This window comes from Myodes glareolus, chromosome 6 (genome assembly GCF_982192425.1).
Source record: "Myodes glareolus chromosome 6, mMyoGla1.1, whole genome shotgun sequence".
NCBI classification, from domain to species: Eukaryota; Metazoa; Chordata; class Mammalia; order Rodentia; family Cricetidae; genus Myodes; species Myodes glareolus.
In genome coordinates, this window is record NC_142031.1 from 112780594 (window position 1) to 112808563 (window position 27970).

General features: G+C 47.7%; 2 protein-coding genes across 2 annotated transcripts; one reads left to right on the top strand and one right to left on the bottom strand.

Annotated features, from left to right (window-relative positions):
- The first annotated feature begins 238 nt into the window (after window positions 1-238).
- LOC125404408 (GTPase IMAP family member 4-like) lies at window positions 239-20428 on the top strand. The gene is given in 7 exon segments (XM_087907500.1): window positions 239-2822; window positions 3002-3073; window positions 3864-4583; window positions 5035-5197; window positions 9691-9922; window positions 16522-16718; window positions 20311-20428. Coding segments are annotated over 5 exon segments (1107 nt in total). The 5' UTR covers window positions 239-2731; the 3' UTR covers window positions 9752-9922; window positions 16522-16718; window positions 20311-20428.
- On the bottom strand, window positions 19083-26063 carry LOC125404404 (GTPase IMAP family member 6). Its single transcript, XM_048440288.3, is given in 6 exon segments — window positions 19083-20708; window positions 20710-20952; window positions 20954-21045; window positions 21047-21111; window positions 22723-22804; window positions 25646-26063. Coding segments are annotated over 6 exon segments (876 nt in total). The 5' UTR covers window positions 25835-26063; the 3' UTR covers window positions 19083-20503.
- Between the last annotated feature and the right edge of the window lie 1907 nt (window positions 26064-27970).

A 27970-nucleotide genomic window follows, 5' to 3' on the forward strand; every position in this document is an offset into this window, starting at 1 on the left:
GGGTTATTTATTTGGCGGGGGGTAAAACTTACATACACCATAAACCGTCAGAAAGGGAGCCTAGTCGCTGGAGCAGGAGCCGGGAGCAGGAGCCAGGAGCAAGCACCGGAACCAAGAGCCGAAACCAAGAGGGCCTATTTCGGATATGCTTTTCTTTTTAAAAGAAAAATATACCATGCCCCAATGGGCTGGTATTTCAACAGCTATTGGCTGACAGAGCGAAAGTCGCTCCCCGCTACATTGTGGGCTCGTATTTCAGCGACTATTGGTTAAGACAACAAAAGTTACTCCCATAACAGGATCCAAAATCTAAGTTCTCCCTGCTGATCTCGGTCTGAGTAACTACCCAGGGCTGGCAGTCCCTTGGGTAAAAAACATGCAGCTGTCAAGCACATAACAATAGTGTGGAGACGCCAGGCTCTTCTGCTATACATGTGGGAAGGCTGCACAGAATTTGAAAGGAGACTAGTCCAAGTTGAAGAGGTTTGCATGGACCCTGAATCACCCACCAAGCAAGGGCTGTCCTGAATAAGAAGGGATAAAAGCGAAGTCACACAAGAATCAGCCATGAAGTAGGCAGAATATAGAGAAAGGGAGAGAAAGAACAGATTAGACAGAGAGAGGCTGGTAGCAAGATGATCAGTTTTATCGTTACAGAACTTTATAAATTCATGTAATGTGTTTTGATCAATTCCACCGCATTCCCCCCTCTAATTCCTTCTCTAGCCCTCTCCTTTCCCTCCCAGCGTCATGTCCCCTCTCCTCGCAGTGAAATGTCCTTGTCCTATCTAGCAAGTTCTTCATGTCCCCTCTCCCTGCAGTGAAATGGCCTTGTCCTATCGAGCAAGTACTGTTTCCTGCAGATGCCCGCTGCCTCCAATCTTTCCAATCTCTTTTCTGATGCTCCCTGGGCCTGGAGGGGAGAAGGTATGATATAGGGATCCCGTTGAAATCTAGTCACATAGTGAATTATCTGAAGCATAAAATATCTAAACACCCCAAATAAAAGTAGATTCTACTATATACTAGTGACAAGGAGCCCCTCATCCCCGCTAATTTTTAAATAAGCACACAGGAGAGTCAGTGTCACTGCCAACCAAGCCATTGAAATAGTTTATTTCTCATTTGATTTTTCCTATCTCGAGTGTCCAGTAGCTACCAGTGGCCCATGGGTGCCTTGTTAGATGGCACAGAACGCCGGACTGTGGAGCTCTGCAGTGCCACTGGGTAGATGGGTGGGTCCCTGTGTGCTCCCCTCTCCACACTTTCTCCCCCACGCTTTCTCTGCGGCTCTCTCTTCTGGGTTCAGCACTGCTGTAAAATCAGAGAAGGCCACAGGACCTTTCCAGGTAAGAATCGGGGTGCAGTGCGGGAGTGTTGAACTTAGTGAGGAGGGGGCTGCTCTGTTGGCTGTGTCTAGTAAAACCCCCAGCAGACCTGCTCTTGGAAATTGTACTTATTGGTCCCTGTTTCCTGCCTGCTAATTCTAGGCTGTAATTCGTACTGAAGGCTGAATCTACAAATTTATGTATATTTCAGAATCCATTGCTGCAAGGGTACTTTCTTTATGGAGAAAGTGTTCCTTCACTGGTCAAAAAAATATTTTTAACTTGACTCTTCCAGGAAGAGAATGAATGAATCAGCTTGGTGGGAGCAGGAGAAGAAAAGGTAGGGGTGAGGGATCCCTAACAGGCACAGCTTGGCGTGTGTCCTCCTATAAGCTGGCATACAGGTCAGGGTCCTCACTGGCTCTTATCTTTTTCCTTCAAGCTGCTTCCTTGGGGAACCATTCTTTCCTGGGTTTATGGAAGACTTGAGCTCCCTCCAGGGAGGTCTAAGTTGCATCCATTGGGACCACAGTTCCGAAGCCAGTAGAGGATATTTGCTCATAGCCCGAGGGAGGAGAACTTAGTCAATGAAACCAGCACCTACCCAAGCACAGGTCCTGGTTTTATATGAACTGGGTCTAAAGATTCCTCCTCCCCTCCCCCAGAAAGTCTTGAGAAATTTTCCATTGCTGCCTCTCCTTGTTAATCACCAGTACCAGCTCTATTAAGAGCTGAGTGGTTTCCCTTTCTAGTTTATGAGAAGCTGTCTTCTATCCACCTAACCTTCAGACATAAAGAAATGAGCCAGAAGTCCAGTTACACCAAAGCGTTGAAGTGGTTATTTATAGGGTACTAGAATTTGGAATGGTTTGAGCTTCTTTTCTGCTTATTTCCTGTTTCCACAGGAAATGAAAGATGTTAATACTCCATCCAAACAGGACAACATAGTTATGAGGGAGATTGGGGTCTAGACAATGTATCTCTTTGATGCTGAGTGACTGTGGTCCTAATAAAGCAGTTGACACTGTGTTGCGACTGTTCTGCTGTAGTAAATGCGGGGCATGAGACACAATTGCCAGGCTTCAGGAGTGCAGCAGGAGTCTTCTTGCTAGGGCATCTGAGCACCGCCTGTTACCCTGAAGACAAGTGGCAGTAGATTTGATCCGTGTCAAGGTAGAGACAAAGAGACAAATGAGATTTATGAAAAAAGCGTCAATAGGATTTGGAATGGGCTGATGCACGGCAGGAAGCAAAGGCTGTAATGGAGCCCATAGCCCGGCAAGAGCCATTGGCTGTATGGTGACGTCATTCACCAAGGAGTCATTCCAGAGGTGGGGGGTAGGCCAGGGCTTCTATCCTGGCCAACCTTTATAAAAGATGCCCTTGAAAGAGCAAAAGCCACAATGAGAAGCAGAAGCAGCAGTTTGGAACGCTACAGCGCTCAACCGCTTGAGAGAGGACCCGGGCCAGGACAAGCGCAAGGAGGTGCTGCAGGTATTTAAGTTCGTGTAAGAAAAAGAAAAGCCTGAAAACGGAGTGTTGAGGTGAGGTCTGGGGAGTGGAGCAGGAGAAATGAAGGTCTGGAGTTTATGGCTGAAAGTTCAATGCTGGCTACAGGAGGTTGGGTTCCAAGTGTTCTTCAGAAAATGCCACGGCTCTTTCTTTATCTGCAGAGAGTCAAGCGACAATGGCAGCCCAGTACGATGGTGTGGGATTCACAACCGGAAAGCCCAGGACCAGCTACAGTGAGAGGAGGTGGAGTGCTGCGGGGGTGCGGGGAAGTGGGGGTGCAGGGATGTGCGGGTGTGAGAGTGCGGGGGCTGTGGGAGTGTGGGGGCCATGGGGTGGAGGGCGTGGAGAAGGGGGGAGGCAGGCATGGAGGGGTGCAGTCTCTCCTGTCCTGACCGGCAGTTCCCACGTGAGCAGGATAAAGCCATGCCAGCCGCTGCCCTCGTGTTTCTCGGCTCTCCCACTTCTCTGGACTCTCCTCGCGCTCTTGCTCTGTTCACGTGTGTGTGTGTGTGTGTGTGTGTGTGTGTGTGTGTGTGTGTGTGTGTGTATACACATCACCCCTACTTGACTCTCAGCTGTAAGGAGAACAAGTCATTTTTAAATATAAATCAGAAAAGAAGACATTCTTCCCAGCAGATGCCCCAAAGGCATCCTCTGTGTTCTGTGCAGGATTCCATTGGTGGGAGTAGTTGTTGGAAGCAGCTCACAGTTCTCTTCTGAAACTTTTATTTTCTCTTCTGGGGGCTTAGAAGCCACAAAGGGTCAGAATGAAGAGCTCAAAAGAATACTGAAAATAAGCAGTGAAGAAAAGAGATCAAGGGAAGTACCCGTATCTCTTTGTCAAGTCCTTCACGATGGCCTTTTTACCCAGAGGTTGTTTGTAGACCCTGGGAGGGCAGAGATGGCAGCCAGGGGGAAAGCCTGCAAGCAGAGAAGCCAGAGAGCAGGCTCTGGGTGGCAGGACTGCGTGTTTAACTGTTGGGGACTGCGTCTAACACTTGGATTATTTCCTTGATGTTCTAGAGCTTGGAGACCAAGACCAGAAAAATTCCCAACTGAGAATTGTCTTACTGGGAAAAACGGGAGCAGGAAAGAGTGCAACAGGGAACAGCATCCTCGGGGAGAAGGTGTTTTATTCTGGCATTTGTGCCAAATCCATTACCAAGGTCTGTGAGAAAAGGGTGAGCACCTGGGGTGGGAGAAAGCTTGTTGTCGTGGATACGCCTGGTGTTTTGACACTGAGGTAACAAATGCTGACACGCAGAAAGAGACAGAAAGAGATGGCTCACTGTGTTGCCCTGACCGCCCCAGGGCCTCATGCTCTGCTCCTGGTGGTCCCATTGGGACGTTACACCGTGGAAGATCATAAGGCTACACAGAAGATTCTAAGTATGTTTGGAAAGACGGCTTTAAGTTTCATGATTTTCTTGCTCACTGGGAAGGATGACTTGGAAGACACCGATATCCATGAGTACTTAAAGTCAGCTCCTGAAGACATTCAAAAGCTGATCTGTAAGTTCGAGGATTGCTACTGTTTGTTCAACAACAAAGCATCAGGAACTGAACAGGAGGACCAAAGGACACAGCTGTTGACCTTGGTCCAGTGCATGGTGATGGAAAATGGAGGAAGCTGCTTTACCAACAAGATGTACGGAAGTGCTGAGAAAGGGATTCAGAAACAAACCCGGGAGAAGCAAGAGCATTACAGAGAGGAGCTGGAAAGAGAGCGAGCGCGGCTAAGAGGTGAGTATGGAGAGCAGATTAGAGACCTGAAAGGTCAGCTGGAGAGGGGGAGGAGAAAGGCACAGATGGAGAGGGAGTTCTCCAGAACAGAGGCTTACTACACAGAGAGACAGCAAAATGCTAGGAGGGAAGTGGAGAACCAAAACGGGATACTTGATATGATCTTAAAACTATGGGAGGTTGCTTACTTTATCATCGGTCAGTTCATGCAAGATTACTAAGACCTGGTCTGTAAGTCTAGACCTCATCTGCTTTCTGCGTTTCTTCCTGATAACTGTGCCCACCCCTCACTGTCCAAATGCTCTAGTTTCCGTCCTCCAGAACTAAGGAGTAAAAGGCACCTTTGGCAGTTGGCGGATGCTCAATTGACTTAGCAAAAAAGCTGACCAATCCTCTAGTACAACTCAAAAGCATAATTATTAATGCTTGCCACCCTTGTGTTCTTCCTCAGAGAAAGTCACCCAGGAGCCCCTAGACAACGACTGTAAGATGTTCCCATTCATCCTCCTCTGGATTCTCAACAACAATCTTCACCTGCAGCTTCTATACACTGCTGCTCAGTTTCTTGACAACAGTCTTCTATGTTTTATTAGAAGTTCAATTCTTTGCATGAGGTAATGTTTAGGCAGAAATGTATAACTGTACAGTTCTCAGTGAGTGTCAGTTTGTTTAGTTACAAACTCATGAATGGCCTCAAATTGTTCCCTATCCATCCTTTGAGAGCAAAGCAAATCTTAAAAGTCAACTAATTCAAGATGAGCACAAATTAGCAATTTAATAGACAACACTGCAGTGTTCCATGTGCTCAGGTGTGCCTCTAGAAGCTCTCTGTCAACCTTCTAACCAGTTTGATGAAGTCAGTTCTCTCCTTGAGAATTGATCTGATTGCTCCAACCCCACCCTGTACCCTAATACATCCAGCATATATTGCTTCTGCCCAGCCCAGCTAATTTGCTTATTATTTTTATAATAAACTTTTCTATTGCCTCATCCTTGTTCAGAATTGGAGACTGTTTTGTCCTGGAGAACAATGCTGTTGTAATAGTAGTGATGAATTTTGTTTTATTGGCAGAAGTTTTAGGTACCTTTTCAACCATACTTACTCTATCCCTATGGCACCTCCTTGTTTCCTATTTTGTTTTCTTATGCATGTGGGTACATATGCATATATGTGTATGAGTGTGTATGTGTGCATGCATGTTTGTGCATGTGCAGGTACATGTGCATATGTGGAGGGTAGAAGATGATCTCAGGTCTCATCCTCAGTGATGCCATCCACCTCCCTGGAAACGGTACTTCTCACTGGCCTGGAGCTCGCTGGTTAGGCTGTCCTGGCTGTCCTGTGCCCCCTGAGGATGCTGTCACTGCCACCTCCCTAGCAAGTACAGGCCACCACATGCAACTTTTCACACAAGTTCTGGGAGTCAAACTCAGGTTCCCAAGCTTGTGAGACAAGTGCTGTCCTGGCTCAGTCACTCTCCTGGTCCCGTCCTCTTTTTGGCTCTGAAATCTTTGAGCCACGTTCTCAATTCCTCACTGGTCAAACACCACGACCCTTTTCCACCTTTATTGTGTTATGTACCTCAGATTTCTGAAGCCTGTGAGCCTTTTCTGGTACATAAGTGTCCCTCAAATATAGAGGTAGCAAAAATTATTTCCTTAGCTGGGCGGTGGTGGCGCACATCTGTAGTCCCAGCACTCAGAAGGCAGAGGCAAGCAGATCTCTGTGAGTTCGAAGCCAGTCGAGTTATCCTCACTTATTAGTTTCTTGGGAATCCACAGTGGTTGTCCTAACATTTCCAAGTGGTCACCCGTGACAGCTCACAGCTCACTTTGTTCTTTCTGAAAAGTTTTTGCGCCCCAATCAACATCTCTGCCAACACAGTAATTCAAGTCAGACCAAATCAAACTGAGTTAGAAAAAGCCCAACTTTAATGGATACCAATGCTCCTGGGTGGCCTTCCAGCTCCCCAGAAAGGAAACAGGAAAGGAAGACTGGAAAACGACGTGTTTGTCTGGACTGAGGCACCTCCCAGGGGAGGGGGCTTAGGATGGAACTTCCAACCCAACATTCCAGACTCTTTGGATAAATGGATGCCAGGGGCTGGGGTGAAGCCTTAACCTAAACACTTTCATATCTTAAAATTGGTTTCTCTAAGCTGCTTCCAGCAGCAGGTGACCATTTCGGAAGGTCAGTAGTCAAAATGCAGAGAACAACTCGCCGTGGTGTGCCCAGTGCTAACTGATACACACCCACCCACAACTCCTGCGTCCAGGGCTCAGGGAGCATCACGTAAGAGGGGTGGAAAGGGTGTAGAGGACCAGGCAGTTTGCTGTCATAAGCAACATAGCCAAAAGCAACTCGGGTGAGAAAAGGGTTTATTTCATCTTAAAGTGTATAATCCATCACGAAGGGAGCCAGAACAGGGACTCGAGACTGAAAACTGGAGACAGCCTGATGCAGAGGCCATGGGGGATTGCTGCTTACTTTCTTGTTGTCCATGCTTGCTTAGCTTAACATTCTAAATATAACCCGGGGTCACTTGTCCAAGAATGGCTGTAGCAGGCTTTCTTTTGGGCCACCAAGCCGCTCCTAAATCATGGCATGAAGACTTACTATTTGTTAAGAATGCTCAGCCTTATCCTATGCTTGTCCCACTAACTCTTGTATCTTAATTTAACCTGCTTCTCTTCATCTATGGGATGAAGCCTCTGGGATTTTTACCTTTCTCTCATTCTGTATGCCCTACTCTGTGTCTGGCTGGCCCTGAGTGCATCACTCTCTTTCTTCCTTGTTATCTTCTCTCTCAAGCCTAGATTCTTTCTCCTATTTATTCTCTCTGCCCCTAAGGCTGATGTATCATCCCATTGCCTAGCTATTGGCTCTTCATCTTTTTATTAGACCAATCAGGTGCTGTAGGCAGACAAGGTAAAACAAATGCCACGTATCTTTACATACTCAAAAAATGCAGCATAAATAAATGTAACGCATTTTTGTCTATTTAAAGTAATATCCACATTATAAACAAATGTAAAATACCCTTACATAGTTAAAGTATTATTCCACAACAGGCGGCAACTCCCACAGTGGGCTGAACCCTCCTATATCAGTCATTAATCAAGAAAATGCCCCATAGAACTACAGGCCAGTCTGATGGAGAATTTTTTCAGATGAGGTTCCCTCTTCTGAGATGATTCTAGCATATGTAAACTGACAAAGAAATGAAGCATATGCTCCTTAATTTATTTATCATGCGTGGGTGCGTAGTTAATATCACCATCACCATGAGTGGCAGATATTAGTAGTGGTGTAAGGCTCATGCCTCTCCTTTGGGGGATGCCTCCAGAGCTCCCAGCTAAGCAAGAGTCTGGGCTGTAGTAATACCAACTACTCTGATATTTACCCTGTTAGCACAGGGCTGATCTGCATTTTAGAATGCTCATTTTCTTTTAACCTAAAGAGTACAAGGTGATAGAATTTGTTTCTCCACGTTTCTTTTTCCATGTATTGGTTATGTGAAGTAATATGTGAAGTAAATGCTTTCTGACATTTTCTTTTTTATTATTCATTATTTATTTATTTATTATTAAAAATTTCCACCTCCTCCCCTCCCCCCACTTCCCTCCCCTCCCCTCTCCCCACTCCTCCTCCCCCTAATTCTCCCAGACAAAGAGCATTCAGGGTTCCCTACCCTATGGGAAGTCCAAAGTCCTCCCCATTCCCCTCAGGTCCAGGAAGGTGAGCATCCAAACAGAGAAGGCTCCCACAAAGCCCGTCCATGCAGTAGAATCAAAGCCCAGCGCCACCTGGTGAGGGATGGAGATGGAGACAGAGACCCACATTGGAGCACTGGACTGAGCTCCCGAGGTCCTGATGAGGAGCAGAAGGAGGGAGAACATGAGCAGGGCGGTCAGGACCGTGGGGGTGCATCCACCCACTGTGATGGTGGGGTTGATCTAATGGGAGATCACCAAGGCCAGTTGGAGTGGGACTGATGGAGCATGTGATCGAGCCGGATTCTCTGAATGTGACTGACGGTGGAGGCTGACTTTCTGACATTTTCTACACATGCCTTGATCACATTCACACCTACATGCTGCCTTCTCTTCTCTTTGCCCACCTTCTACTCCTCTTCCTTTCCCCAAACATACCCGTTTCTGCTTCATTTTTCTTAAAACATTTTAGCTTCAATATTTGGGAGCAAACTTCCAATATTTGCTTTTCTGAATCTGCTTTCTTTCCCTTGATGTGATAACCTATAATTCCATCCATATTTATGCAAGTGACATAATTTCCCTTTTCTTTTATATAATTCAGTCAAACCTATTTTGTTACATATTGTGGTAGTTGAGCGAGAAATGTCCCTCATAGGCTCAGGTATTTGAACACTTGGTTCCCAGTCGGCGGTGCTGTTTGGAGAGATTATGGGCGTGCATCCTTACTGGAGGAAGGACATCACTGGGGACAGATTTGAGTGTTGTGGGATAATCTTTTTTGCACACTGTGAAGATGTCTTTGTCAAGGTGCCTTCTGATTGGTTTAATAAAAAGCCAAATGGTCAATAGCTAGGCAGGAAGAGGTTAGGCAGAACTTCCAGGAGAGAGAAAAGAAAAGAAGACGAATTTAGGTGCAGGAGAAATGCCGGAGAACACAGGAAACAGGAGGTTCAAGATGGAAGAGAGGTAAAAAGCCACAAGCCAAAACAAAGATAAATATAGAACGGGTTAATTTAAGTTATAAGCGTTAATGGGACAAGGCCAAGGTATAGGCTGAGCTTTCATAATTAATCATAAGTCTCCGCGTCACTTTTTGTGAGCTGGCGACCCAAAGAAAAATCTGACTCCATTTGAGAGTTTCTAGCCTTACCCAGCATGCACGCTCTGGGCTTCATGCTTATGGCTGGAGTGGTCTCTTAGCTTCCTGCTCTGGCTGGCCGCGTTCATGCTTCTTCCCTCACCGTTCTGGACATTCCATCTAGAATCGTAAACCAAAATTAACTCTTTCTTCCATAAGTTACTTTGGCCATTGTATTTTATTACAGCAACAAAGTAAACAATGCACTTATCTTCTTTGTAAAAAATAATATTTATTTTAGGATATGTCCAGCAATGCCTCTGACCTCTTGGCATGCGGCCCGGACAGTTGGAACTCAACCGAACACTTCTAGTCCCAGCCTGCCATAGGGCTCCAGAAGAAGCGCTGCACCCACAGGGCAGTCGGGCACTATAAAGATCTCTTTGTGATGAGGGTGCCCAGCATCATGGAGAACTGAGCGGGACAGTGAGACCCACGTGCAGGTCTGGGGATGTTTGCTTTGGGCTCCAAGGAGAAAACACAGGTACACCCAGCACTTTGTAGCACTAATGCTTTCTGAGGACACCATTAGAGTAAGCCAAGATATGGTGTGTGTGTGTGTGTGTGGAGAGAGAGAGAGAGAGAGAGAGAGAGAGAGAGAGAGAGAGAGAGAGAGGATGGTTCATGTCCTGTGGAACCAAGGCATAACTGAAGAGGTGAGAGAGGAAGGGAGTGGGCAGAGGTGAGGGGCTTGATTGCTACCCAGTGCCAAGCTGATATCTGGGTCTGGGCTGTTGCTGGGACCCATATCTGGTTTCCTGGCTTGACACAGCTGTGGTCTCTGTTGATATCTCTGGCCCCTTATACCACCAAAAGCTGAGAGGACAGGACTGTACAGACCTGGCCCCGTACCCACTGACTGCAGCACTAGGGAGAAATGACCACACCACTCACTGGCTCAAGCCACTCAGGAGAGAGGGTCCTGCACTACCTGGCCAGCACAATAGAGCTGACCCTATGATCAGGGGCACAGCTGAGAGGGCCCTGAGGGCACGGTAGGGGAGAGCCGACACACCCCTCTTGTATCCCATGTGGTGGCTAGGCGAGGAAAAGATGCCCTCCTCCCCTCGCCCTCACCAGCTGCAGCGCTCAGGAGAACAGGCCCTGTGCCTCGCCTGGGTAGCACAGTAGAGCTGACCCTGTAGACAGCACAGTACAAGTGCCCTGAGCATGTGAGAGGGACATAGCTGGTACAGCCTCCCTCGTCTGTGGTGAGGTGGTGAGGACAAGGGAAAGATGCTGGTCACCAAAAGCACAATCCATTAACGGGAAAGGCAATAGTAAGAGACAGTGGAAGCCGAGGTGTAACATGAAGGAATTCTTTCATTGGCATTGTCCAAATGGATCGCGAGAGTAGCTGGCTGAGCAGAGTGATTTGGTTTTCAAAACTGCACAGTGACGAACACACTAGGGTTAGTACAGGGTGCATGGCTGCAGAAGAAACTCCCCCACCCCTTACAAGGGAGCTGATCCCTTCACCAGCTGCAACACCCCGGAGCGTGAACCCTGCGGCTCATCTGGACAGCACCGCAGAGCTGATCTTGTTACAAGTGAGCCAACCCTGAGAACGTGGGTGTGAGAGACCCAGGCCCACTTCTCATCTGCCATAGAGCAACATGGGCTGGGAGAGACGCCCCTTTTTCCCCACCCGCTAACACCTAAGGCAAATGGGGGAGCTGTCCCTGAGGTAAGAAGAGGGGAGAGCTGTCTCTAAGCCACAGCAGCTGCAAAGGTTGGAGGTCAGGCCCCTGCACCTCACTGGAGCAACACAACAGGGCCAACCCTGTTGGTTGAGGGGTGAGTGAGCCAGCCCCAAAGTAGTGAGCGTGGGAGCTCTGTCCCCATTTCTCATCTGTTCTGTGGTAGCATAGACAAGGGAAAGATGCCCTCCCCCTTCTGCCCATCAGCCCTTGAGGAAGGTGGAGGAGCTGGCCCCGGGTCCTAAGAGCCAGAGGGCTGTCCATACTCCTCAGCAGTTGGTGAGAGCAGCCCTGCACTTCTCCTGGGCTGACCCTGATGGTGTAGGTGGGGAGAGCCAACTCGGAGGGCGGAGGGCGGAGGGCTGAGGACGTGAAAGCAGGAGAACTGCCCCACCCCTTGTTCAGTGACGCAGGGGGAGCTGCTGGGGCAATGCTGGGGCAATGCTGGGGCAATGCTGGGGCAATGCTGGAGAGCTCACTCTGGTGGTGAGGCCAGGGAGAAACTGTCAGTGGACCAGCCCTGCAGCAGCCCAGGCCCAGAGCCAGAGTTATGACTTGGTGCCCCAACATCCACCCATCTATGATGCTGGAGCTTGAGAAGGGACCAGACCCTCAGACCCAAAGCTGCAGGATCTCCACAACACAGGGCAACAACAGAATATCCTAGAAGAGTCTCAGTGAGGGCCCAGCATCCATGGTGTAGCAGAAACCAGAGGCCTCGATCCAGCCCAATGACTCTTTGCAGCCTACACTTGCGAGTGGAAACATATGACCGAAGGGGTTTGCAGCGTGACTTACTGTGTCACACGGCAGCTTCCATGACGAGATTTTTAATTTTTCCTTTATTTCTTCTTTTCTCTTAATTTTTTTTGGGGGAGGGGTTGCAGTGGTAGAGAACAGATGCAAAGGGACGGGAAAGTGAATGAGATTAAGGTGCATGATGCAAAAGATGCATTGAATAAATAAAAAGAAAATAAAAGAAAATTATTCATTTTATTACTGTGTGTTAATTATTAAAAATAAGCTCATTGTGACATTTTCATATATTTATAGTATTATAATAATACTATAATATTTTTATAATATTTATAAAAATTATAATATTTTCATATTATAATATATGACATTTCATATATTTATGTTTTGTGATTTGACAACACACATCCCTTCTTAAAAGATTATTTATCCTGAGCTATGGTGGCACAGGCCTTTAATCCCAGCACACAGGGGGCAGAGGCAGACGGATTTCTGTGAGTTCGAGGCCAGCCTACAGAGTGAGTTTCAGGATAGCTAGGGCTGTTACACAGAGAAACCCTGTTTTGAAAAACCAAAGAAAGGTTATTCGTTTATTTGAGTGAGTGTGTGTGTGTGTGTGTGTGTGTGTGTGTGTGTGTGTGTGTGTGTGTGTATAACTCCCTGAAGAAGACAGAAAGCATTGACTCCCCTGGAGATGGAATTACAGGCAGTTGTAATGCACCTGACATGGATGCTGGGAACTGAACTTTGGTCCTCTGGAATAGCAGCGAGCACCCCTAACCACTGAGGCATCTCTCTAGCCCCAGTCAGCTCCCCCTTTCCTCAGCTACTTCCTCTCCCCTCCTGCTAGTCTCCTTCCTTCTCCCAAATCATTTCTCTTTCCTTTCATGCCTTTTAAAAGAAATCTAGATTCTACCTATGAGAGAAAAACGGTGATATTTGTGTTTCTAAGTCTGGCTTATTTTACTTAATATAATAATTATTAACTCCATCCATTCCATTGTGATGTAGGAGGGTCATCTGTCTATGTGTTACTTTCATTGGTTAATAAAGAAACTGCCTTGGCTTTTGATAGGACAGCAGCTTAGGTAGGCAGAGTAGACAGAACAGGATGCTGGGAGAAAGAAGCAGAGTCAGACAGACGCCATGCTTCTCCTACCCAAGACAGGCGGTGGTTAGAATCTTCCCGGTAAGCCACCACTTTGTGGTGGTACACAGATTATTAGAATGGGTTAGTCAAGATGTGAGAAGTAGCCAAAAAGAGGCTAGAACTAATGGTCCAGTCAGTGTTTAAAAGAATACAGTTTCCATGTAATTATTTTGGGAAAAGGTAACCTGGCGGCGGGAAGCAGCCTGCCGCTCCCTTTTGCAACACTATTGCAAATAAAATTGCATTCTTTCCTCAATAGACACATGTGTATATCTCATATTTCCCTTATCCATTCATTTTTTTCACAAGTTCCTAGACTGAGCGGTGTAATAATAACTGTGGTCATGTATTTATCTGTACTTTATGCTTGCTTTGATCCTTTGGGCACATCCTCGATCTTAAGATGTTTTTCCCCCACAAGTATTTTGTATGTGTGTGAGTTAGTACATGTGCATGTGTGTAAGTGTGCATGTGGAAGCCAGCAAAGTCTCCTTCAGTCAATCTCTACCTTTTTAATGTTTTTATTACATTTATTTACGTGTGTGCGTGCACACAGTGCATGTGTGTGTGGAGGTCAGGGGACAGCTTGTGGGAGTTGGTTCCCTCCTTCCACCCTGTGAGCCCCAGGGGCCAACCTAAGTCCTCAGGCTGGGCAGAAATGCCCTTACCCTCAGAGTCTTCTCACAGACCCTCTCTGCTTTGTTTTGGTTGTTGAGACAGAGTCTTTCATTGAAATTTGGACCTTGCAGGTTTCTATACACTGATTGTGAGGGTGCCTCAGATCCTTCTGTTACCCCAACTCTTGACAACACAGAGTAAAATCCATGTGGCCTACAACCTCAGAAGTCTACGCAGTCAAATGCTCACTGAGGAAATGTCACACAGCAGTGCTTCAGTTATGGGGAGTTTGAAGAAATACTAAATGTAATTTTTTAAATTTTTGTTTGTTTTTTTTTTGAGACAGGTTTTCTCTGTATAGCCCTGGCTGTCCTGGAACTCACTCTGTAGACCAGGCTGGCCTCAAGGCCTCAGAGATCCTCCTACCCCCGCCACCTAAGTGCTGGGATTAAAGACGTGCGCCACCACACCTGACTCCTAAATACTTGCATCTTTATAATATAAAACAGTGAAGGACCCAAGCCCTTACCCAGACCTCTGCTTTGACAATTTGGTAGCCATGACAGGCTGCAGAAAAGACCCTCCAAGATGTAGGCCCCTGACCCAGCAGGATGTGCTGTGCCCCCAATCTTGCACTAAGTTACTGAAAAAAAAAAAACCACAAGAAATCACAAGATGTCCCCCATATGGAAAAGAAGCAAACAGAGGTGAGGCTAGCCGGCTCTGGACGTGCTTTACTGAGAAGGTTGGAATGCAGGAACCATAGCAAAGGATGCAGCCATTTTCCCCGCTGCTGTAATTAACCAATCAACCTAGGACAGGTACCCCGAGTCCAGAGTGTGCCGATCCTGAGACTGTGACTGTGCGACTTGCAGACCCTCAGCCCACACTTGTTCTCCTCCCAGTGAATGCCCTGCTCCACCCCTGCATGCGATGGATGAGAGACTCGGATTTGAACTTGTAATTAGGAAGACTCTCTGCCTTTACATCAGATCTGGTCTCCTGGTGGTTTTGGGGGTCCAGACTCTGGAGTCACTAAACAAGACCTTTGGCTGACTGAACACTATAAAATATAAAAGTAATTTTGGTTTGGTGCCAGGTGGGAAGTGTGGTGAGAATCGTGCCAGGTGGGAAGTGTGGTGATAATCGTGCCAGGGGAGAAGAGGCAACTCTGCCATGAGAAATTCTTAGTGTCTCCTTGCTCAGGAAGTTCAGCGCTGACTCTGCTCCTTTCTTGAGAAGTATCAGATGGAAAGCACTGAACCACATTTCCTGCTTATTTTCAAAAGCAGAGACCATTGTTCTCACTTTGGGGCCCTGGTGAGAAGAAAAGACCTACACATTCTTTCTCTTTCTATTTTGTAGACCCGAGTGAAGGTCTCTTCTGGGATCTTTCTTTACAGGTCTCATTATGCTGGTCTTTTATGGGGCACCTTCACATAGGTAAAGGGAATGAGATACGTAAGCACACCATGGCTGTGGGTCCCTGCTATGGACTCTCATTAATGACCGGAGAGTCACATGCTAGGCGGAGCAATAAAGTGAGCAAAAATGACACTCTTCCTTACTTGACCCAGTCCTTAGTGTGTGTCCATTTCTTACAGACTCCCCTAGGAAGCATAGGTGTCCATTTCTTACGGACTCCCCTAGGGAATGTAGGATGTCCTGCTATTTTCTAGGAATATCTGATGCAGGGGAAATGCCTTTTCTTTGGTCCAGCACAGGCTCTCAGTCTCAGGGGAGGCCCTCTAAAATGGCACAGAAATGCCACATCAGTCACACCTGGGGATGTGTTTACAGTGCATTATCAGATATAGGCCCGCGGTCAGTATGGGAGCAGCCCTCATCCCTTAAGGAAAAGACCCAAAGGCTAATGCAACAGAATAAATTAAACAAACATGCTTTTCAAATTTAGTCTTTCTGCATATTGTTCCAGGAAATAAAAAGTTCACAGAGACTTCAGGCCTTCTCGTCCCTTGAACTTTGGTCTGGAGCAAAGCACTCAACGGGGGATGTCTCTGCATGTATTTCCTTATTTCAAGAACCCCAGATGCCTTTGGTTTCTCTAGGTCTGGTTGAAATTTCTTTATCCAGGGTGTCCCTGTAGGAGTCTGGCCAGGTACAAGCTCTGTGTGGTTTGGAACCAGATGCCCACTCTGAGGGTTTATCTCGTGACCCATCTTTGGCCCCTATGTAGAATTAACAAGAGTGCAGTGGGTCCTTGTCATTTTCTGACCTGGGGAATGAGACCACAATGGCTCCGGAGTGAGGAGCAGAGCTGAGCCACGTGCCGGGCACCCACCACTAGTCTCTGTCCTTACCACCTTTGCTCCTTCCTTGTTCACAGACCCACACCATTGCTTAGAAAGGAGTGTCCACCTGAGCACTGCATTCCACAGGGTTTCCTGTGGCTAGAGGCAGCCATAAGACCAAGAAACATAAGCAGAAGTATTGTGGTTCGGGCACTTCCTTTGCCTTGGTAATAAAGGCCTTGTTCTCTTGCTTCTCCTTGGGACTCGGAGGCTGGAAGCTGCTCTCAAAGAATGTTGAGTAGGAAGAGAGGGAAGCAGGACTGAAGGTGCTGATCTGAGCTCCAGGCAGACTCAGGACCTCCCTTTGTCATGTCCAAACCGTCCCTTTGTTTGCCAAGCCACTGTAGCGAATTATCTCCTGCGGTGCCGCCGAACAACATCAATGTGCTGTGCTGGGCTGAAGGGGAGCAATCCCCATGTGCCACAGGGATTTTAGGGCAGTTGTAACAGATGTGGAGAAGTCAAACATGGCAGGGCACAGGATACTTTCTGAGCTGAGAAACTGACATGATTTACCTCAGCTGAGACCTCCATGTTGACTTTACAGAGCCTGGAGATAAGGGGCCTCACTGGAGAGGGGCAAAGTATGGTCTGAAGAAGAGTCCACCCGACTCTAGAACCTACACAGAGACCTGCAGAACAGCTGGCGAGGCCAGAGAAAGCCTGAGACCACCATATAGAGCTGCAGAGACTGCACACTGTGGAGAATGCGCACCAACACCACCATCTAGAGCTGCTCAACAGGTCAGATTGCATTGATTTAAACAGGGCCAGACATTACTAGCAATCTGCTGCCAAATGCAATGGGTGAGCACTACAAAAGAACCTTTCTTTCTTTCTTTCTTTCTTTCTTTCTTTCTTTCTTTCTTTTTTCTTCCTTCCTTCCTTCTTTCTTTCTCTTTTTCATTCTTTCTTTCTTTTTAGAAAAGAAAAATGTTCAGCTTTTTCCTGGTCTCCCAACCTAGCCTGTGTTTAATGCTGCCATTCAGGTTGCTGCCCATGAAATTACGTTCTTTCCAGGCACCCTCTGACTGACAGCTGCTCCTTTTAAGGTCCCTCAAAGCCTTATTTCTAGAGAGGCTATGATTGGCATAGTAGGACTTCAGACATAACTGTAGGGCATCTCTTTCTCCTCCACGTTTCGCAGGTGTGTCCTGCTGTAGTCATTTCCCGACAGAGCGCGTTCATGCCAGTGAGACTGTAGAGCACATTCCCTTTGCTAAGGAGTACCTTCCCTCCCTGCTCAGTAATAGAGTGCCTTACTATAGATGCACACTGCCTACAGATCCCTCGCATCCTTGGAATATTGTTACACAATGGCAGGCTTGTCTTTAATAAAAACCCTTGTTCCGGGCGGATGATTCAGTCTGGGGATATCAAGATGCCTGATCGGTTGTGCCTAGCTTTCAGTGGGGCAGCTACCTCAGGCAGGAGAGGATCAAGGAAGTAAAAGTATTGATCATAGCTGGCTGCTGGGAGCCAGGGTTGAGGAAACAGTCTCTTTTCTGTTTGGAGGAGTCAGAACAATAAAGCAAGGGCAAGCGCTTTGTCAGGTGCTTCCCAGCATCATTCCAAACAGGGTCATTGCTGCCTTTTGCTAAAGAAGTGATTTATGACGTTCTTGCCTGCGTTAGGGAGGTTATGACTTCCTCTTTCCGGGCAAACAGAGGAGACTGGACTCAGGCCTGCAGACAAGCATCTAGCAGGACCCGAGGTTGCATCTTCTGAGTCCTGACAGTCCACCCACACAGTCCCTACCACTCCACTCCCGAACCTTCTGAGTCCTGACAGTCCACCCACACAGTCCCTACCGCCTCACCCCCGAATCTTCTGAGTCCTGACAGTCCACCCACACAGTCCCTACCGCCTCACTCCCGAACCTTCTGAGTCCTGACAGTCCACCCACACAGTCCCTACCACCCCACTCCCGAACCTTCTGAGTCCTGACAGTCCACCCACACAGTCCCTACCACCCCACTCCCGAACCTTCTGAGTCCTGACAGTCCACCCACACAGTCCCTACCGCCTCACTCCAGAACGTTCTGTGAGGAGCTCGCGCCTCTGCTGCACAGCTGATGGGGGAGGCAGAGGGAATCGGCCCCTGGTGCCTCCTTCCTCTTGTTAGCTTCCCGTCAGCCGGCCATACTCCCTTTCCTGACTCTCACGGATGCTCAGAGGCATCTGAAGAACAGAAGCTGGTTAAACTGCTTCTTTGAGGAGGTCTGAATCAGTCAGGCGGTGGTGGCGCACACCTTTAATCCCAGCACTCAGGAGGCAGAGGTAGGCAGAGATCTGTGAGTTCTCCACAGTGAGTCTCAAAACATCCAGGACTACATAATGAGACCCTGTCTTGAAAAATGGAAATAAATAAATTAAAGAGGTCTGAGCCAGTGTCCTGCTTCCTTCTTCTGTTGGTTACACTTCATATGTAGGCGCATCTCTCCAGGAAGACATCCCTGTGTTGTTGAAGCGTTCTTGTGTAAACCAGGTTCCCGCCATGCTGCGGTCTAAGCCCTTAGCCTTCTTTTGCAGGTTCTTCTTTCAAAGACTCCCTTCCTTCCGCTTACCCTTCTGATTGATCTTTCTGCAGAGCTCAGTCACACAGGCAGACCCTCCCTTCAGCCGTCCACACACCTACCACGGTGAAGGAGGTTCATGGAAGTATGGAAATAGATTTTGCTCTCTCATATCCCCAAAGCTAGATCTAAAACTGGGATGGAACCCAAAGACAAAAGGGGAAGTAACAAGAGTGACCTGAGGGAAGATGGCCTTTTCTGCCCAAGTTCATGCAGATGGAGACACCCCCACATCCTGTAGCCTCAGGGTAAGATTCTCCTAGGCCAAGGTTGACATCTGCAGTTCTTAGCCCAACTCCACTCTTTCTGACCATAGGAAGTGCCCATGAGACCTGCTTGTTATGGTTCAAGAGGATCAAGTGCCAGTGTCATTTTTATTATTTATGTATTGATTTAGCCTTTCTCTAGGTACGTCTTCACATTCTTCCATGGCCCAGGATATATCTTGCCATGCATGTCAGAGCCTCTGTGGTTACCAATCATTTCAAAGTTCTTTTCCCAAGTCAGACAAAAATCACAAACAGGCGAGTGGTATCCACGGAACACGACTTTATTGGGAGCCTATGGTGAAGCCCAGGGAGACAGCACACAGGCAAGGTTTCTGGGTTGGCTCCCTCAGATGTCTGACTCCTTGGAGTCTCTGCCATGTCCTCTCTGCCTTCAGATCTGTTACAAGGTTTGCACTTGCACGGTGGTCTGCTTGCATACATTTGGTTCAACTGTTCTTAGCTCGCAAAAGATGGAAGAGGCCCTAGCTGACCCCCTCATCCCAGGAAGGACAGAAATGGTTAGAATTAGTCACTGTGCACAAGTGGTCATTGCAGCAAAGTCTCTTAAAAGCTTAGAAGTACATCCGTGCTTAGGACACGGTTATAGAGCACAGCCTGTGAAAACACCTCGCATGGTGGAAGAAAGCCTAACTGCTGGTCTGGGCCTCTCTAGTCTGTCTGGTTGTCATTTTCTACCCACTACACAGGGCAGGCCTCTTGTAACCATAATGTCTGTCCCCTTTCATGAATAAGGATGAAACTCAAGAAATATATAACCATCTGGTCCATGGCTGTCCCTGGGTTGATTCAACCCTGATGGCCTTGGCTAAGCAGCTGTGCAGCTTACATGAAAGAAAGAGTCAGACAATAGCAAAGAACTTTGGTTGTATCAGAGATTAGACACAGAACATAAAAATGTGATATCAGTGGGACAGAAAGTCCCCTGTCAGGGCGCTGTGCTATGGGCTAAGTGTAAGGAGGACCCATGTGTTCAGAAAGAAATGGCATAGCTGGACACAGAATGTAACTGGGTCCCCTGAACTGAGACCTCACCCCATTGCCACACCTGACAGTCTGACCTAAGGACTGGAAAGTTCTCTTTGGAGACAGAGGGAGCAGATAACAAGGGCTGGACACAGGGTGCAGCTGCTGATGGAATGTCACCGCCTTGTGGGGGTTTGAATGAGAATGTCCACCATAGGCTCGTAGATTTGAGAGCTTGGTCACCAGGGAGTGGCACTGTTTGAAAGGATTAGGAGGTGTGGCCTTGTTGGAGGAAGTATGTCACTGGGAGTGGGTTTTGAGGTTTCAAAAAGCCCATTCCAAACCCAGAGTCTCCCTCAAACTGCTGTCTGAGGATCTGGATGTAAACTCCCAGCTACTTCTCCAGCACGATGTCTGCCTGCCTGCTGCCATGCTCCCAGCCATGATGATAATGGACTAAGCCTCTGAAACTGTAAGCCAGTCCCAATTAAATACTTTCTTTTACAGGAGTTGCTGTCGTCACGGTGTCTCTTCACAGCAAGAGAAGACTAACTAAGACACTCCTGCTTATGGTCATCCTGCACTTGTCAGGATGCCCTCCCTTCAGGTACCTACAGGTCTCTCAGATGCCATCTGGATCTGGGACAGCCTTTCAGCCAGGACACCTCAAGGGATTCCTCCTCAGAGCCTTGATCTGTGGTTAAACTGCTTTGCTGGGACCATTTGGAAGTTTTGTGGTGGAACAGTGGCCCTTGTTTTCCGACAAGACCAATTCGATTTTCTCCTTCAGGTCCTCCAGCTGGACCTTCCGCTCATCCCCTTGTGCCCTGTTGTTGAAGCCACAAAGTTGCCTCTCACATGCAACATGCAGATCATCCAGGCTCTTATTGTTGTTCTCTTGAAGACCCAGCCAGGTCTTCCTTCCGAGTGAACACCAGAATGGTGTAAGACAGGATCCCTTCTCCAAAGATCTCCTGGAGGCGCCTGGCAGCTTGCTGGTCTTCTTCCGTGTACCGGCCCACCTGTATCACCAGGAGTACTGCATGGGGCCCTGGAGAGGCCAAGACTTCACAGATCTTCTCAGCTGCCACCTCAGGTGACAAAATGTCCGGGGTGTCGGTCACCTCCACCTCCTTTCCATCCCACTCTCCCTTTCTGGAAGGTCAAGGTCACTGTTCTGGCGCTGATTTTGGACTCAAATGCTGGCCTGCCAAGGATGCTGTTTCCTGTTGCACTTTTTCCCACTTCCTGTTTTCCCCACCAGAAGGAGCTGCAGTTTCTTTGGGGTGAGCTCTTTCTCCTTTGGACCTATAAGAATTTGACAAAGCAAACCATCAGAGGGAAATGAGACAGAACCTATCCTCTCTGCTTATCAGAGGCCATAGCCCTGCACATCTGAGAAACAGAATTCCAGGGTGAGGAGCTGCAAACACAAAGGCCAGCGTCTGACCCTGGGTCTTCCCTGGGCTCACATTCTCAGCCTGTGTCCTGGAAGGCAGAGGTGAACATTCTACAAAGAGGGACATCAGAGCCACCAGCTGAGAAGGGAGACTCATACGTCAACTAAACACTGGCTAATCCAGTGCTAAATTTTTAAATATGCCTGAGGCTGGGGAGTGGGAAGGAAATGACCTTATTCCAGTCCTGCAGGTCCTAGGACCCAAACCACATACAGTGACAAATGACAGTTTCCAAGTGGTCCCCGTGGAAGACACTGATGGGTCTCAGATCACAGAGCTCCAACCCTACCAAAAACTGTAGGTTCTGCCTTCAAACCTTCTGCATGTCTGCACCCTAGGCTGAACTGCAATCTTCTTGGCTCTCCTGAGCTTTCCAAAGGGAATAGAAAGAACTTGAGTGGATACACGGAAGTTTCGATTAAGCACGGACGTTGGATGTCCATTCCTGCCTGCCTAGCTAAGGCGCAGCTAGGGCCAAAGAGGAACTTTTTTCAGCAGCTGGAGCTCAAACGGAAAAGCTCAACGCGCTGTGAGATGCAAACAGGGCTTCTCAAGTAATGAGCAGCTTTGTTTCCCGTAAGAAGTGGAAAAGGGGGGGCTGGAGAGATGGCTCAGAGGTTAAGAGCATTGCCTGCTCTTCCAAAGGTCCTGAGTTCAATTCCCAGCAACCACATGGTGGCTCACAACCATCTGTAAGGAGATCTGGTGCCCTCTTCTGGTCTGCAGGCATACACACAGAAAGAATATTGTATACATAACAAATAAATAAATAATTAAATAAATAAATAAATTTAAAAAAAAAAAGTGGAAAAGGCTTCGCCTGTGTGGGTGACTTTCCCATGTGGTAGAATAACTGGGCTGTTTTTCCCTGATGGTCCTGGCCCTTCGAATTTATAACAAAAAAAAAAATCACTCATGTTGAAATGCAACAAGTCACAAATAATTTCCTCTGGAAAGAAAACATGGGTAGGTTCCTAGCATCCCCAAATGCCCTCTCCTTAGGTTAGGTGGCGAAAGTGAATCTCTGAGAAGACGGAGCCCTGTCCCTCCCAGTGGCCACTGGTGACCCTCTGCTTGCTTGCATGACACTGTCAACCCGTGTGACACATCAGACACAGCTAATCACACACAAGGACTACTGACTTCCAGAGCTGGGAGCAGTCTTATCATGTCCAGACCAGCACGTCCTCAGGGAGGAGCTTAGATGTGAAGACTCTTTTCCTTGGAACCAGCATTTGTCACCTCCTGAGCCCATCCACCTGGCAGGGGTCCCTTTCCTTAGCTTTCCCTGGTGTAAAGAGGAGCCCTCTTGCTCTATTTTGGCTACAGTGGGTAAATCTATGTAATGAGGTCCTTCAACTGCCCCTCCCAGCACTCAGTGTGTGGGCTCAGGTCCATCTGTACACCAGTGTTCCCATCCACGCCTCCCCAGTTCTCCTCTGCTAAGAAAGCAGTGTACCTTTTGTCAGCCCTTGTTCAGAGTCCAGGGGCAACTGCCTTGTGGGGTCCTTTTGGGGGCCATGTTCACACTCTTCTTCCATCTAAATATACAGAAATATACGTAAATAACATTTGTGTGTGTGTGTGTGTGTGTGTGTGTGCGCACGCGCGCTCGTAAACACTTGCATGCACAGGTGGTTATGTGCCTTGTGCACATGGAGAGGTTAGAGGACACCGCTCTCCTTCCCCGTGGGTTCCAGGAATCAAATTCAGGAGTTAAGTTCTCACAGTAAGCCCTGCTATCCATTGAACCATGTCTCCAGTCTATAAATTTTTAGTGATGTGTTTGAAGGGATGCTTGTCTTTTCCTCGTGAGAGGAAAGTTACTTCACACGTGTGGGGGTGTGGATGTTTGTTAAGGAGTGGGAAAGAGGAGTAGGGGGCACTTTCTGGGGGCTTTAGGAACCCTACCCCCCAAAGGTGTGTTCTCCACCCTGAGTTTAAGAGATTATTTGTCATAGAGAAATTGGTTCGGGCGGACAGTGTCCAGAGCTGTGTACTGAGGGCCCGGGGAGGGGAACGGGATCAGGAGGAGAAGAACGGTAAGGAAGAGGGAGAAAGAGGCAGCATGGTCTTGATTTTGTGTCTCAGACAATGTAAGACCTACATGGGCAGGGTCAGGAAGTTCTGGGGAGGGGGCAACTCTGGGTCTTTAGTCCAGAAAGAAACATCTAGGGTTTAGCACTGAGAATGGCATGGTTGAAAGCTCATGACTGTGATCAGTAGTTACAAGGAAGGTGGCAGTCATGGGGACCTTCACAGTGCAAGACAGAGCCCTGCTGTGAACTGGGCACCTCAGTGTGCAATGGAGACACCATCATTGGCCAGGTGCTCACAGTCCTGGTCCTCAGTATCCTTTCCGGGTGAATTTTAGGGCTGAATCTAAAGAGACCTGCTCCTGCAATGTCACAGTGTAGTCACAGTTACCGATCACCTTTAGTTCTCTTTGCACATTAGAACCGCAGCTTCCCAACCAGGAGCTGCCAACACCGCTCTGATGCGTCCTCGCTTCCTGGCCAGTACCATCTCTGCCTCAAGAGCCTGCAGTGCTGTTATTAGATTGATAGTTAGATTCCCGACAGGGTTGGGAAGAAAACTGCATGATCCATGCCTTTCTCAGGACCCTCATAGCCAGACTACACAATCGTTCTCTGGGGTGGGGAGCCCCAGTGAGGACCTGGACTACACAATCCAGATGAAGACTCTGGGGTGGGGATCCCCAGTGCGGACCTGGACTACACAATCGTCCTCTGGGATGTGGAGCCCCAGTGTGGACCTGGACTACACAATCCAGATGAAGACTCTGGGGTGGGGAGCCCCGGTGCGGACCTGGACTTGCTGTCACCGCACTGTTGGGTGCTCTGCTCTACTCAATCAGCAGATTGCCCTGTCTCCTCTGAATCCTGGGAAAAGCCAGTGGGAGCCACTGAAGACACAGCTTTGCGATGTTCAGCAAATGTCTGGCTTACTGTGGATGGGCTAACATGTGGATGCCTGTAGAAAGTCTGGCAGTTCCCAAGGAAGCAGGCCAGGTCGACAGCCGCATTCAGCTCTGATCAGCTCCTCCTGGCTTGAGCAGCGTTCCCACTGCCTTGGCTGCCTCTGTGTCCCCTGCTCTATGACCCGGAGGTCTACAAGCTACAGACCCTTCAATCTTTGCAGTCTTCACTGATCCTCATTGGTTCTTTGGAGAACAGGTGAGTGGACAGGAAACAGTTCCCAACAAATGAAACTGGAGAGTGCAGAGCCCAGCAATCACCCAGTTATGTACCCAGCCCTGTGCCCACGGACCTGTCTAAGGAAGGAGGCCGTGTCCTCCGAGTCTTCCCGGCCCTCCCCAGACAGTGCCACACACACGCAGGGTTCACTTCGAATTTTTGTCTCCATCCCAGAGGGGAGAGACATTATCACCCTGGTTACATTGCTCAGAAAGAGTGAAATTTAAAAAAGTGCCCCAGGGACCCTTGCCCACTCGGGGTGGCAGACATGGCTCAGAGGTAGAGCACTTGCAGGGAGTGCGCAAGACCCTGGCTTCAGGTCCCCAGCACCGAGAGAAAAGCAAGCATGAAGCATAAAGGCCATCACAGAGCACAAAGCTCTCCTGGCTCCCTGCTCCAGCTCTTTCTGTCATGTCTCTTACATGTATACAAATGTGTAGACACACACACACACAGGTTCGTAAACACACAGACATGTAACACATATGACATACATAGAAATACATGTATCATACAAAACAAACTCCGTGATTTTCTGTGGGCTTCCCCCTTATTTTTCTTTTACTGAAAGTAGATTTTTTTCATACAAAATATTTTGATTATGGTTTCCCCTCCCCCAACCCCCTGAGATCCTCCCCACCTCTTCTCTGATCAGAATCCACACCCTTTCGGTCTCCTCTTAGAAAACAAATAAAGAATAATAATAAAACAAAAAAGATAAACAAACCAGAATAGGACAAAACAAGTGAACAAACAAATGAAACAGAGCTAAAGAAAACAGGAGAAACAGATATAGATGTAGACACACACGGTAACACAGAAATCCCACAAAACCTCAAAACCAGAAGTTGTAAATGCTCCGACAAAACATTATGAGAAGAACCTCCAACCAAAGATGCTGAGTTCATTTCTTATGTACAGAAACATAAGCTTTATGCACATATATAATACAATCACTATACACAGCATGCACACACCACACAGGCATGTGAACACTACACAAACACAAATGTTTATAAACAGTGCATATCCTCAAGCAAGCACACACATACAAGACAACCATATACACAAATGACATATACACACATGTGAAAACATATAAAAATCCAAACAAGGCATATACCACATACACATGTAATCATACACACAGACAGTAGGACTTACATTGGGGCTGGCTGACAGGCAAGAATGGCTCTGTTTCCTGTCTCCTGTGGCAGTGCATGCCCATGAAATTTCTGGCTCTCCTGGTGGGGCCGAGATGCAGTATGTTTTGTAGATGGAACAGAACGGCCAGAAAAAGGTTTCCGCAGTATAGGAGCCAATGGACTCTGCTCCCCTGTGAAGCTGAACCATCGTTCAAGCCATGTTTCATCAGCTCGGTATGCTCTGAGCTCAAGAACGGCCCTTCAAAGAGCAACTCGCCATGAAAGGAGAAACAGGAAGTGATCAGAAACACAAGCTTCTCCTGCTTACAGGCTAGAAAAGGATTGTAAAGGAACATAGTGTTGTTTGCAGTGATTAATTTCATCCGGATCCAGGATAACAAAGTTTGGAGAATTAGGAAGCTATAGATCTCTAGAAAGCTAGTGTCAGGGACCAGAACCCCATCCACTTTTTGACGTGATCCACCATTGGAGCTTAGCTCACTTTCCAGAGTGACCTATAGTTTCAGAACTGGACAAGCATCCTCCGTCCCTCCCCCTCCCCCAGTCCTTCTTCTAAATATCTTTTCTTGGAACTGTTAAGTTTCAAACCTGGGACAAATGACTGAGGTTCCTATTTAACTATCAAAGTGGATCTGGCCTCCAGGTTCTCCCAGCATCCCTCAGTCCCACCCTATTACAGGGTATGGCTGGCACACCCCACCCTCTACCCTGAACTCTCCAGCCCAGGGGCTGCCCTCCCCAGAGGCTCTTCCCTATAGAATCCAGACGTTTCAGCTGCCCTTCCCCAGGGACTCTTCCCTATAGAATTCAGACGTTTTGGCTGCCCTTCTCCAGAGGATATTCCCAATAGAATCCAGATGTTTTGGCTGCCCTTCCCCAGAGGATATTCTCAATAGAATCCAGATGTTTTGGATGCCCTTTTCCTTTTGTTTCTTTGACCTCCTGGCTGCTGCACCTGATTAGCTCTCTCCCCCCTCCTTCCCCTCCCCCTCTCCTCACGTGACCCAGCTCAACCTGGTCATGTCCACTCTAGACTCTCCCAGATGTCCCTGTCCCTGACTCTGGCTGTGCTCTCCCACGTATCCATAATAAACTCTCTTCTCCACCTCACCCGGGAGCAGTCGTGTTCTTTCCTTTCCTCTTTATTTCTTTCTTAACTTCATCAGCGAGCTCCAAGCACTCATTCTTCCCAAGATCTCCACGTTAAGGGAGTCTTTTAAATTTATCAGGGAGGTCCCAAGTTTTTGATCACCACTGCATTATTATAAATAATATAATTATTATAAAAACATAAGTAATACAGCTTTTACAAGTTTGTTGAGACAGGCTCTCACTATGTGAAGTTTGCTAGCCTAGAACTCAGAGAGCTGCCTGCCTTTGTCTCCCAAATGCCGGAATTCACTGATTGAAAAGGAAAAAAATTGTTTTTGTTTTTTAGTTATGTGTGTGTGCATGTGTCTGTGGTGTGTGTTCTCACGTGCTCACATGTGCACACGAGTCTACACATATGAATACAGGTGCCTGTGGAGGCAGAGGTGCTGGATCTCCTGGAGCTGGAGTTACAAACTGGTGTGAGCTGCAAGGTTTGGGTGCTGGGAACCCATCAAGCAGTATATATTTTTTCTTTCTGTTTTTTGTTTTTGAGACGGGGTTTCTCTGTGCAGTCCTGGCTATCTTGGAACTCACTCTATAGACCAGGCTGGCCATGAATCAGAGACCCACCTGCCTATGCCTCCCGAGTCGAGGATTGAAGTTGTGCACCACACTGCCCAGCACAGCATACTCTCTTAGCTGCTGAGCCATCTCTCTAGCGCTCACTGAGTGCTGGGGGACAACTTTATTATAAAAGTAAAAGAAAAGAGAGCGGCATAAAACCAGGGAGTTACTGACCTTGTACTTGAGAAACTGAGGCAGCGACAGCTGCAGTCCTGGGGGCTTTCCGGTGCTTGTCAGTGTTCTGGCCATCATTCTTGAAGACAGGTGCTCACAAATGTAGGGGTGTATTTCTATCAACTGAAAATGGAGGTGCAAATAGACCGAAGCATTTCCCCCAAACCTGTTCTCAGTGTCTCAGTGCATAGAACATTTCCCTGAGCCTGAGCTTTGCGTGGTGTTAACTATTTTAAAGCTTTTATGCACAAAGGGTTTTTTTTTAATGTTTTTTTTTTGTGGCAAATGCATCTTCTATGACTTTGATATGTCTCTCTATTGCTCACCATCCCTAGGGTGGTGTCAGCTACTGTATGAGATAGATTAATGACAGACAAAATAAATCAGTTGAGGGGGCTGGAGCATGGCTCAGTAGTTAAGAGCATGAACTGTT